Below are 13961 nucleotides of genomic sequence, written 5' to 3' on the forward strand. Positions count from 1 at the left end.
TCACGGATGGCCCCAATTATTGCCTGTTTGGATGTTTGGAAGGCTTCCTCCAATTCAGGGGACCATGAGAATTTACAGCGTGGGCTGAGGAACAGCTTAAATAGTGCCATAGTGTCGCGCAACTGGGCGTAGTTCGCCACCTGGTTGACCAGGCCAAACCAGCTTCTGATATCCATCGTGGAGTCCGGGGTGGGGAAGTCCCGGATGGCGTCCAAGTACTTCGGAAGCGGCTCTATGGTGGCTTCTGACATCCTGAACCCAGCAAAGTCTACGCACCTCTCCGCAAATTGAAACTTATCTGGGTTCAACACAATGCCCGACCGGCCGACACGTTTCAGGAAATCGATGGTCCTCCACCAGTGATGCTCCAGGTCAGCGTCATAGTGGATAGTGTCATCCACACAACGTTTCTTGCGCTCGAAGTCCGAGAGGATGGCGTCAAAACGACGGTTGTAGCCGTCCCCAGATGACAGGAAACCTTGCGGCGCCCTGATGTAGCGCCAGCGGCCGAAGGGCGTGACAAAGGTGGTCAGACGACGGTCCGACACACGCAGGGGCACACTATGGTAGCCGTTCCAGGCATCCGTGATGGTTTTCCAGGTGTCCCCCGGGATGCGACGTGCAAGGTGGAATGGGGATTCAGTGGCGAAGGTTTCACGTTGGCAGAACTTGTTAAGAGGTGAGAGGTCCACGGTCCTGCGGGGGGAGCCATCGTGCTTCCTTGTGACTAACATACAATGGCACCATGTCACTGGCTCACCGTATGGCACACGTTCAATGACTCCCAGGGCTTCGTCCCGAAGGAGGTCGTTGTAGACTTTCTGCTGCCAGTGCAAAGGCGCATTAGCCGCGGTGTGGCATGCTTTCGGTGTGGCTGCTGGGTCCACGTGCATTTCGATAGGGGGCCCCTCCATGCAAGGCAAAGCCTGATGAGGGCAAGTGTGGAATGTGAATGAGGCGTATCTCTCTAGTAGCCAATCTTTCATCCAACCATTGTTCTCCGGTGAGCAGGGGAACGGTAACGCCTGAGGCCGTGGGGGAGGGGCTGTACGCTTGGGGCATGAGCGCTGAGCGTCCTGGGGATTACCCTGGTCTGTGCAGCCACTGTCGGCAGACCTCGTAGCATTCACAAACAAGGGCTTGATTGGTATGTCACGTGCGCCAGGGCCATGCTCGTCTCTGGGTCCTCCACTGTTACCTGATGGGAAGTCCGCAGGGAAGAGGCCGAGGTTAAGCAGTGACTCGTAGGAGAGGTACATCGCTCGAACTGAGCTGCTCACGTACACCATCGAGCGGCAGGACGTAACACCACTGTCGCTGGGGGCTGTTGAGAGCCTAGCGAAGAATGCTCCCTCAATGGCTATGGGGGAGCGGTTGGCAGCTGACAGGCTAAGATTGACAGGACGCAGGTCATCACGCGAGAATCCGCAGGTGAGGAACTCCTCAAGAGACCACAGATCAGATTGTGCGCCAGTGTCTGCGATCGCGGATATGCTCACCTCATTGTCTGAGCCTCGGTGGTTGATGCTGCCCCGCGGCCCGACTGACCTGTCGACCGAGATGGTGATTAAGACTGGGGGGTGGTCACTTAGCTTGGCCCGCCTCCATTCCCCCCTGGAGAAAATGTGGTGCCCGAGCCTGATGGGATGTGGTGCCCGAGCCCGAGCCACCGATAGTGCTGTGTGTCATCCGAGTGCGGCGACGGCCCCCGCAGCGTCGGCCAGGGCGTGCTTTGAGTTGAACCGATGAAATCTGGGAGATCGGCACCGATTCCATGGCAGCCTGCTGACCGTCGTTTGATGGCTGTTGTGTCGGCGGGCCCTGTAGCAACCGACACAAATCTGGTGAGGCTTGGTATTCCAACCGCGTGATCCCTCCGTGAAGACCTTAAAGGTGCTTTTACAGCCCAGGCACGAGGCTTGCCTAGCCCTGTCTGTTGGGGCTGGGGTCGGGACGGGGCCCGTCTGTTGATCTCTCCGTAGGCGCTGGAATGACGACATGGCTGATATAGTGGACGACGGGAGAGCATTGCGGGCCATTTCCTTGTTTTCAACGACTGCAATTACATCGTTCACTGGTTTTGCAGAATGTCAGATATCCCCAGTGTCTCGCGGCGTATGTCTGAGTCGTAAATCCCGTTGATCAGAACATCACGGATGATATGGTCGGTATAGTCCACATCCTTGCCACACTCGCATACCGCAACCTAGACGCATGTCTCCGCCTTCCCTCGCACCCTGGCGGTGAAGGCACGGAATGCTTCATCACGTTCCTGGTGCAGCTAAAGCTTCTCGGTGCGCAGGACACATGTGGCAACCGGAATGACAGCTAGTGAACGCATGGCAGCGATCAGATCCACCAGGGGTCCGGAGGTGATGTTGGGATTGGCCTTCAACATGCTATCTCCAAGTTCAGGCCCAGCGCACTGAAATAACTGGAAAGGGGCGTGGGCAGCCCCGACGCCTGAGCCGGTGCGAAAGACGTCCCAGCGACGGATGAAAACGTTCCATTCCTCTATCATCACGCCAACATCGACCTTAGGCCGATCAAGTTTCGGACCATGCAGAGTCGGGATCTGGGCCGGCGGGTTCCGATGGACAAGTCCGTGATTCGTCAACAGCGCAATGGCGAGTGCTTCAGACACATCTCCGGTCTCGAAAGCGCAGCCAGGAGCAGTACATCCAACGACAACCATGACTTCTTCATGAAGAAATACACTCCTCGATGTCAGAGTTTGGATTTAATGACAACGATGAAGAAGTCCTGCAGCAATCACACACAATAACAATGTAAGCTACAAACGTAATAACAACAGTAATTCCTACATGCACATAAATGCATACACACATAAATATCTCAAGTATCTAACAATAACAATTGTATTGATCAGGAAAGACTCACATGAATCATGCCAGCAGCTCAACATGCTATGCAACGGGAACGTCTGCAATGCTAGCGAACACAACAAGGTAGACCGCCAACTCAGCCGGTCAGCGGTCTGCAATACAACACTATCCCCTAGTGGCCGGAGGTAAACTCTGCACTCACGTCACCCCTGAGTCACTGATGGTGTTAAAGCATGAAAAGGCAAGCTTTCTGCACCTTACAGATAGTCATTTCTAAGGCTGTGGATATAAGAAAGAACAACTGTAGCGTGTCTGTGACACATGAAAACAACAAGGACCTGAAGCTGTGTCTGAACCAGAAAATGCATTCCTCTAAGGTGTTAGAGAGGGATGGGTACGTGGACTGTAGACTGGGGGAGTTGAAGGCAGAATAAACTTCTGGTAGTGCAAAGACTGGACAGCGGGATGGACAGAGCACAGCAGAAAGCAGAGCAGCTCAGTGTGTTTTATAGCCTCTGACACCACCCTCTTAAGGTGGGATCCATGTAGTCCCGGATCCTTACAGGGTCCTACTCTAGTTTGTTTATATAGCAAAGTGTAAGCACACACTATGTTATTAAGATAATAATTGTATAATAATGATAATCTTCTGAACCAGTCTTCTGCAGTGAGCCCCTTTGCTGGATGTCACTGTAGTGTGTCTCCAGATTGGGTCTTGACTGTATGCTGGATTTTACTGTAGTGTGTCTCCAGATTGGGTCTTGACCAGGGCTCCGAACCGGTTCAAGGAACGAAAACGAAAACCGAAAACGAACGGAATTTAACTGTTCCGGAACAGAAACGTTATTCTGAAATCCCCAAAACCGTTTTTTTTCGTTCTCTATATAGCCTATAAAATTTCACAAAAGCATAGCCTATTTCGTGAAAAAATATAAATATTTCCGGTCACTTCCGCGTTCACTTCGCCGCCCGCTAAGCTCAGTTGTCACAAATTCCCACCACCACCCTGGCGAGAGGCGATTTGGAAGCAACAGTTGCACATAGCTCTATCTTCGACAAAGGTAACGTGAGCTAAATTAACCAAGTCCACTATATCGCCTTTGCATTGTTTCTTGTTGGTGGGCGTGCCCTTAACCTGCGTCCGCGTCCAAGTTTCATTGACATGATCAGACAGCCCGCCCGCTCCCTGATGACAGCCCTCACTGCTGTCTACACACAGCTATTTGATAAATGCCAGATTATAAAACACTTATTTAAAAAAGTGAGTCTGACTGTCAATAACGGGACAACGTCTCAATTTGCGGGACGTGTACAAAGTAATGGTAATGCGGGACTGTCCCGCACAAAGCGACACATCTGGTCACCCTTTTATCGACCACAAAAATAGACTAGGCCCAATAACACTGCCGGAACGTTAAGAACGAACGTTATTTTACTTTCCGAAACGGTTCAGGAACGATATGTTGGTGGTGGAACGCAAGAACGAAAATGTTAAATATACAGGTTACGTTCGGAGCGGAACGATTGAAAAATAATTTTGTTTTCAAGCCCTGGTCTTGACTGTATGCTGGATGCCACTGTAGTGTGTCTTCATATTGGGTCTTGACTGTATGCTGGATGTCACTGTAGTGTGTCTTCATATTGGGTCTTGACTGTATGCTGGATGTTACTGTAGTGTGTCTCCAGATTGGATCTTGACTGTATGCTGGATGTCACTGTAGTGTGTCTCCAGATTGGGTCTTGACTGTATGCTGGATGTCACTGTAGTGTGTCTCCAGATTGCGTCTTGACTGTATGCTGGATGTCACTGTAGTGTGTCTCCAGATTGGATCTTGACTGTATGCTGGATGTCACTGTAGTGTGTCTCCAGATTGGGTCTTGACTGTATGCTGGATGTCACTGTAGTGTGTCTCCAGATTGCGTCTTGACTGTATGCTGGATGTCACTGTAGTGTGTCTTCAGATTGGGTCTTGACTGTATCCTGGATGTTACTGTAGTGTGTCTCCAGATTGGGTCTTGACTGTATGCTGGATGTCACTGTAGTGTGTCTTCAGATTGGGTCTTGACTGTATCCTGGATGTTACTGTAGTGTGTCTCCAGATTGGGTCTTGACTGTATGCTGGATGTTACCTTCACAGGTTCCTACCCGCGGTTGTCACTGAGCTTCAAGCTGAAGAGAAACATTGGATACTTCATCTTGCAGACGTACATGCCCTCCACCCTGATCACCATCCTGTCCTGGGTCTCCTTCTGGATCAACTACGACGCCTCGGCTGCCAGAGTGGCCTTGGGTTCGTAATTGCTATGATCTTTGTGCTTTTTCAAAAGGATGAAGGCGTTAGGACTGTAGTGACTCGTTAAAACAATATAAGGGGTGCATTCCTAGTAACTAACTAACTCCTACTTACTAACACGTCAAGCACCGAGCACCTCTACTGCAACATGTAAATATGGCATATTGGGATTGGGAAGAAGTTGGGATGTCAATGTGGTTTGGTTTTTAAGTCTTTTAAGGGGGACATATTATGCCACCAGGTGTGAGTGTGATTAGCCTTACAGGCCATTTCGAAAATCGGCCCCATATGACATCACTAGTGGGCGTGTCCACCTAGATCTGTGCTTGATAGATCAGTCTACCAGCCTACCCAGTGGACTGACATAAAAGTTGCTCATCTATCCAGCACAGATCTAGATGGACAAGCCCCCTAGTGATGTCATATGGGAAAGATTTTCAAAACGGCTTGTAAGGCTAATCACAATCACACCTGTTGCAATAATATGTCCCCTTTAATTATTTTCACTTTAGGACCGATGGGGAAATTGATCAAGAAAAGGGTATGTGACGGAAGAGCAGAGAGCAGGAGATAGTTCAATTCTCAGTTGCAATACGTAATTGTTTAAATAGCCTATATTCTCTACTTCATTAAAAAAAATTGGGTTTTGTTGATCAAATAGGAAAACATTCAACTGGAAACTAACGTTTACTTTGAATCATTTATTAACCAGGGAATTCTTTACTTTAAGTTGAGTAGGTTTCTCAAATGGTAATTTTCACCCATACTTGAGGGGAGTTGATTGGTACTTGTACTGTACTAAAGATTTTCAATACTCTCTCAACCCCTGCTCACTTAGCTGCCCTTGCCCAAATAAAAGGCTGGAAAATAAAAGGAAAATAAAAGGCTGGTTTTGTGACACTCATTGACATTCCTGAGTAACTTATAAGGAAGGAAAATAATCGCATGATTTCATATGTTTTGGTAGGTATATTTCGACAAATTCCACACAAGTGCAGTTCAAGTTGTGGCTTGGCCTAAGTGACAGAAAACTTTTTGGCTATCCTCGTGCAAAGTGGTGCATTCATATTTGACACACAGAAACGTTTGAATTGAACGGTGCTATCAGTCATAACATTCATTAAGGAAGTGGGTCAGTCAGTAATACACCAGTCACTCATTTGGCTAATGTGCCAATCTAATGCAATCATTGTATCTAAACAACTTCAATTTCTAAGGCATTTTAATTTGTGTCAGCTCGAAGGCGATAAGGACATTAGGGAGTTATGCTGATGGAAAAATCTGTATGGGGAACATGGAGGGTCTTGCATGGTCTAACTTTACTCAAAATGGCAATGAAAACTTGGGTTCATTCCTACTTAACCCTGACCTGTTATAAGTTTAGTTGACTAACCATGCCCTCCACTATATTTTTCCCTCTGTGAATAACATGATATACAATATGTTCTAAATATTTTCCTGAATTCAATTGAACAAATTATAATATAAATGTCACAATCATATGTGCAATATTTGGCTACCAAGCACTGCAAAGAATTTCACAAAAAAGTTTGAAACAGCAGATGTAATAATAATAAAGAGAATAATATGAATTGCATCATAATAACAATATAACAACAACCGAACAATTGCTACAGAGAGAAATTATGAAAATAGCTTTACATCCCTCTAATACAGATTTTACTTTTTGGCCTAGACTCAGAATCACCATTCTTCTGAAAATGTGAGTTTCAGGTTAAGAATTATCCTTTCATTAGTTAGAGTGCAAATATATACAATGGACGCTTCTGGGAATGAGCATGTGCAACACACACACACACACACACACACACACACACACACACACACACACACACACACACACACACACACACACACACACACACACACACACACACACACACACACACACACACACACACACACACATTCATACACACACACAAACACACACAAGCACACAAAACGACACACACACACACAAGCACACACACACATACTCTGAGTGGTTTGGAATTTTGTGTTCAAGTATATGACCTCAGCCTCAAGGGTCTTTTTGACCAATTGACAAAGCCTTCCCTCTGAATCACTGTGTGCATCCTAAATGCTAATTAGATGTGAGAGCCTTTTACATGGTCAGCCTTTACTCATTGCAACCATCTTAGCTGAATCACACAGTCTTTCTATAAAGAGCTCTGCATTCACATTTTCAAGGTCAACTGTTATGGTTGTTTGTTGTTTTCATTGGAGTCGCAGCACAAGTCTGCTGGTCTCTAGTGTGTGCTTCACGTCATGAAGCGTCTTGCGTTGAATGCTTGATGTTTACAGGGACAGGGATGATGTGTCCCCACTCTTTCCACCATTGGCACGTGCAGACCCCATGCTTGATCTGTCACTTGATGATATACCTGCAAGTCACAGTAACAGCAGTAATGTTTGAACACAACATGAATGCAATTGGGCCTTAAACTGCTTTCAAGTTCAGTTACTTGCAAATTAAACCTATTGATATTATCCCACTGATCTATACCAAACATTTCAGGGAGTCAACGTTACCATGGTAAATAAAAGTAAATAGGGGTTCAGGCTTGTCAAAATTGGGTCAGGCATTCAACTTACCTATTTAGTTTTATAATAATTTTCAAAATATTCTTACATTTGACGTTATATCCACTTAACCATCAAATACATTTGGTAAGGTACTTCATGTTCTCTTACCCCATTTCTTCTGATTAATGTTTGGACTATTTTACCTTGAGGAGGAAGTGCAAGGCAATCAGCCTGAGTAATCACGCCAACAATCTAACCTACCTGTATTTTCATTAGTAGCCAATACAAGACTGAAGGATAGGCTCAGTTTAGGGTTTAACGTTCAGGTGGTAGCAATCGCTATGGTGGCAGCTAAGGAATTATCAACTGGATGGATTATTGGGGCACCAGAGTATTAGCACTGGAGTTCAACCCAATGAGAAGGGATAGTCTGTCTTGAGATGTTAAAGGTGTCATTGCATCTTTTTTTCATTAATTTTGCGGTGGTCACTAGTAGCAATGAATGCCCTGTGAGTCGGTTTTGGTGAAAAAAATGCTCTGGTGCTCCTGTTTCACGCTGTTCTAGTGTGGTGGAGGGGGTGGGCGGGGAGGAACGACATGATTTTGTCTCCTACTCGTGAATATTCATGACATGCAAATGTCTCGCCTCTGATTCGCCAACAGCACTGTCACAGTAATAAAACCAATTCAACTTCCAGAGAGGCAGATGTAGAGAGAGGGAGATGTAGAGGGAGAGAGTGAGAGAGGGCGAGAGAGAGACAGGGACAGAGAGAGTGAAAGAGAGAGAGAGAGAGAGAGAGAGAGAGAGAGAGAGAGAGAGAGAGAGAGAGAGAGAGAGAGAGAGAGAGAGAGAGAGAAGAGAGAGAAAGAGAGAGAGAGAGAGAGAGAGAGAGAGAGAGAGAGAGAGAGAAAGAGCCAGGGCACTCACGGGGCACGTGCATCACGGTGCCCAGGAACTGTGACCGCGGCCCGGACACCGTGACCGCATTGCACGGTCACGTTGCCCGGGCACTCCCACCCGGGCACTCCCAGCAGCCACGACTCCCACCGTGCCCCGGCCGCGGACACGTGAAACCAGGAGCCGCAGTCACGGTGAATGAATGTCCAAAACCAAGAGATGCAACGTTGATTTGTTATCGCCACAAATAGCACAGGCACAAGCTTGTTCCGCAACGTAAGCACCATGCTGTTACCTCCTACACGCCGAGATGGGCTCTGTGTCACCTGGCCGCCAAATCAATACAGTCTTCCCATGGGCCGTCGCAAGCCAAGGTGTGCGAGGCCATGAATACTAATTGACCAACTGACGCCAGTTGGTGAGGCTTTTCTAATTCGCTCATTCGCTTGACCATGCGTCTATTTTTTTTCATTTGCTAATGAAGGCAATCGCAGTAGAAGAACATTTTCATGTTCAGCATACATATGCAACCCTGGGTGACCTATCGTATTTCAAAAGGAACAAGATTAAACGGTTTCTCGTGGAATGACACCTTTATTGGTAAAAGGTGCTTGAGAGGTTTTGCGATACTTGAACGCCTTGGTCTGCTTCTAGTTTATGGTTAGGGTTATCAAGGTTTGTCTAATCCCCATCCGATATAGTAGTACAAATAGTGTTATTTATTTCCTACAAATGATGAATCAATTATTTTCTTTCAAAAAAAAAAAAAAAAACATTGTCAAATGGTCAGTTATGATCATAAACGTGGCTTTGATTGGTTTTTAATATACAAATAATATATTCTCTATATTACGTTATGAAATGAAATAGAAGCAGAAAGTAGTACTAGGGCTGCTCGATTATGGAAAAAATCATAATCATTGCTTTGGTCAATATTGAAATCACGATTATCCAAACTATTATTTTCAGTTCGAAAATATGATGCATTTATTCAGCATTTCTCTCCAAAAAAAACCTTTGCAACTGAAAACCTCGAAATTCCCCCTGAAAAAAAGACAAAAAAATTTCAAATCGAAAATGTTCAAATCAAAAATAATGTTAATATGTCAAGCCTCTCTGCAATCTCTATAAAACATTTAATGAATAAAATATACTTACATTTATTTTAGAATATTGTTTACGTTATATTAGAGCTACGACACTACTTTGTATTTGATGCGTTTTCTTTTTACCTTGCTGACTAGGTTAATAATAATGATTCTTCTCTTTGGTTTTCTTTTTGGAACCTGCAATATGTGAAGCATATTTTTGTTTGCCCGGGAGGATCTACACTCTCAGAGCTTCGCTCTGAGAGTGTAGCTAGTTCAGCTTACGCTGTGCTCACTGCTCAGTCAGCCTCACAAATAAGAACAATAGTTATGTTAGTCTAACTCTAGTTCTTTTGTTGTAGGCGTAGCCGTCGAGCCTTCGCCGTATGGCCTTGTCCCGTGCATGAACATTACAGCACTGCACCAATCAAAAATTTCCCACGGCACCGTGTATACAGTATAACGCGGCGCACAGCAGAATTCGTCCGCCATGCTATACTTTCACTAATTGGAAGGAACAGCAGGTGGGAAACTAGACGCTACGCTTACGATCATAGAGCTAGGGTTAGTCTCAGGGACCCCCAACTCAAGGACCCCCGACTCAGGGACCAATGTCTCAGGGACCAATGTCTCAGGGACCAATGTCTCAGGGATCCCCGACTCAGGGACCAATGTCTCAGGGACCCACGACTCAGGGACCCCAGTCTCAGGGACCCCAGTCTCAGGGACCCCAGTCTCAGGGACCAATGTCTCAGGGAGCAATGTCTCAGGGACCCCAGTCTCAGGGACCAATGTCTCAGGGACCAATGTCTCAGGGACCAATGTCTCAGGGCACATCAGACTCAATAGGAGGTTGTGCAAAACACAACAGCTAAATAAAAAACACAAAATTCTCAGAAAAACACGCAAAGCAATGATCAGCAGAATAGAGTGAGTCTGTAACCTCTGACTCAACCCGTATTTCATAGGATCCAGGAAAAACTGGCATGGAGAGCAACAATGCGTCTTCTACGTCCGCCACCACTGGAGGCGAAGCTAGGAAGACCCAAGCTGCCAACTGTGGCGAGCAACGAGGCCCCCGCATACGTCCGCTCCCAGCGAGAGGCGGTAGGAGGAACCGCTGGCAGGCGTCACAATGAACAGAGCAGCGAGGCTTCGAAAAGCAACGAAGAATCTAAAGTTTGCCGGTGAACACACAAATGTGCAAATCTGTCGACTTATGATAGCGACTATTGGAAAAGGTCCACACAAGCAAACAAATTCACTTCTCAATAAATGCCTTGTAGTATTTTTTTCATATAAAAGACAAGGGTTACATCCATTATAAATGGTTAGAGGACAGGATATTAAAGACGCCAGGGATGACCATGACGCAGCCGCTCAAATGTCCTCCACCGAAAAAGCCCTAGAGTAGAGCCTTCGAAACGGCCACACCCTGTGTAGAGCGGAGTGTAGCGGCCCATGGCAGCATCGCTTTAACACACAAACAACTGTTTTGTGTAATGGAACGTGGTCAAGCATTTTCACATTTTCACATTTTGCACATCCATCCCATGCGCCGTGGCCGGTGCCAGTCAGACCAATGCGAGCTCTGAAAAACCCTAGAGCGGACGGCTCTCTGGGACCACCAGAATGAGGCACAGATCCTCCTGTCTGAACAGGTCCCAAAAAGAAGATGGATCAGTTGAAGCAGCGGGAACGCAGACAAGAGAGCCCACGGCAAAGGTGTGTGCGCCGTCGCGTCTACCCCCAGCAGGGAGGATACTGTTGGGGGTAGAGCAACACAGCCTGCAGTGGGTGTTCTCTCTGGACGCGAAAAGGTCCACCGGGATGTAACCGCCTCCCGTCTCGGTGGGGACTGGTGTGTGACATGAGGTCAACCCTGAGGTGCTGGGCAACCGCGTTATGCAAGGGCTCTTAGGCTGGGCAGATTCAGATCAGCCCAAAGCCAGAGCTCGACCACTTCTCGATGGAGGTGCCGAGGAGCGACAGGTTGGTTTATGTAAGCCGCCACCGACCACTGTCCGTCTTGATCAGAACATAGTGGCTGCGCATCAGGGGAGCTCTAGCAAATTTATGTGTGCAGTGGGGCCTCCCCTACCCGCCAACAAGGCGCCCGTGAAGACAACCACGTAACATGGCACTATGCTGAGGGGAACATAGGCATAGTGCCCCCCTGAGAAGTGTAGGTTGGCCTGTGTCGCCTGGAAACCAACCTCTGACGAGCAAGCCAACGCTGTAGTCTGTGTAAAAAGATCAGGCACAGGGGAACCACGGGGTGGGCAGCTGCCATCAGCCCCAACAGGATCATGATTGACAGTGCGGTCAAACTCTGGGGGTGATTTTCTGCATAACAACTGATGAGTTGAAAACGCAAGATCCAGAATGTGCTCTTCTCCCAAGAGACGAGCCACCTCCGCTGCAAAACCATGCTCGCAACGGGTTCCTGCAACATAGTCTCCACCAACCACAAAAAGAGTAGGGGACGGTGAAGCTAATGGGAGCTGAATGGGAGGTCCCCATCTCAGCGATCAAACCATGTTGGTAAACGCCTCACTCTCTCCACGCATAGTGCTCAGAGAGAGGGCGAGCAGATCGCTGAGAACAAACTGTCCGGCCCATCTTCACATCATGTGTGATGGTATTGCTCGTCTGCAATCAGAAAATACCACTGCAGGGCAGGCCTAAGCGACCAGGCGATAGAGGGCTGTGCCACGACCGTAAAGGGCTGCTCCTGCTTCTCCTTATAGCCAACAGTAGGGAGGGAGCATGGAAAAGTCAGGGTCTAGGGGACTGGTACACAAGGCCATACATGATGCGGCCTCATGTGACGAGTCCCAAGCCCACTCATGAAGCACACGGCGACGCTGCAAGGAGGCAGACTAACCCGGGGTATACTACGCCGTCTATGCGCCGCCCTACAATCTGTAGGATGAAGGGAGGCAGAGGGAGCGTTGCAATGATGAAATTAAAATGAAGGGGCTGTTCATTTATGCCACTTGCACTTGTTGATTGACTGATGTTAGCATTGGCAAACCAAGATTGATTACACGGAAAAGTAAAGATAGACTGCCATTTGATGTTGTGTGCTGTGTAACCTGTGTGTGTTCATGGAGGAAGACTCCCTCTTGCTCACCCATCTCGTCGTTTGTTTACAGGCATAACGACGGTTCTGACAATGACCACTATCAACACCCATCTGAGGGAGACTCTGCCCAAGATTCCTTACGTCAAGGCCATCGACATTTACCTCATGGGCTGCTTCGTCTTCGTCTTCCTGGCTCTGCTGGAGTACGCGTTTGTCAACTACATCTTCTTCGGACGGGGCCCGCACCTGCAGAAGAAAGTGGCGGAGAAGGCTGCCAAGACCAATAATGAGAACAAGAGCCGGCTGGAGAGCAACAAAGTGCAAGTGGGTGAATGTATATAGCTTAATCCATAAGCCATAATGGGTAATCGTATGATAAATAATTCATGTCCAAATAATATGTCATATGGAATCACGAATCATAAGGAAGAAAATGTGACTGTTACAATCACAATCAAAGCTCAAGTTACAATATATTCATTAATCGTTTGCGGTAGGTCGGGTTTTGGGGCAAAACATTCCTGAAATGAAATTGCACCTTGGCATTTTATTTTTCAGGTGGATGCCCACGGCAACATCCTGCTGACCAACCTCACCAACGAGATGAGCGGCGCCGAAATGATGGGGGCGCTCAACGACCCGCGAGTCACCATGTTCTCCTACGACAGCGCCAGCATTCAGTATCGCAAGCCCATGACCAGCCGGGACATGTACGGCCGGCCCGCCCTGGACCGCCCTGTGGCCCACAAGAAGAGCCGCTTGAGGAGGAGGGCCTCGCAGCTCAAGGTGAAGATCCCGGACCTGACGGATGTCAATGCCATAGACAAGTGGTCGCGCGTCATCTTCCCCATCATCTTCACGTTCTTCAACCTGGTGTACTGGCTCTACTACGTCCACTAAAGGTCAAAGCTTGAGGCGGCCACAAAAAAACACCCGACTGGCGCTTTGCTTACGTCGGTTGGGTCCTTGTACAGTGTTGCGCAAATAAAAGTGTGTCTGTTGGGGGGTCGGGGTGGGCAGGGGGTCAACTTATCCAACTAGTTTGTATAAATTCTATTGCTGAATACACACAAGTCCCCTGGATGTCTTTTCAATGTAAATACGATTTAATATATAATATATAAATATACATATATATAAGAGAAATATAATTTAATAAATGATCTCACCTTTTGATCTATTCATCAGTACAACAAA

At 47.4% G+C, this 13961-nt stretch overlaps 1 protein-coding gene across 1 annotated transcript in view; it reads left to right on the forward strand.

Annotated features, from left to right (window-relative positions):
* Positions 1-13664, forward strand: part of gabrb1 (gamma-aminobutyric acid type A receptor subunit beta1) — a 46687-nt gene extending 33023 nt beyond the window's left edge. Inside the window, exons 8-10 of the mRNA XM_056590496.1 lie at positions 4985-5137; positions 12835-13088; positions 13323-13664. Coding sequence (XP_056446471.1) covers positions 4985-5137; positions 12835-13088; positions 13323-13664 — 749 coding nt within the window. The remainder of the gene's footprint in view (positions 1-4984; positions 5138-12834; positions 13089-13322) is intronic.
* The last annotated feature ends 297 nt before the right edge of the window (positions 13665-13961 follow it).

This window comes from Gadus chalcogrammus, chromosome 5 (assembly GCF_026213295.1).
Source record: "Gadus chalcogrammus isolate NIFS_2021 chromosome 5, NIFS_Gcha_1.0, whole genome shotgun sequence".
NCBI classification, from domain to species: Eukaryota; Metazoa; Chordata; class Actinopteri; order Gadiformes; family Gadidae; genus Gadus; species Gadus chalcogrammus.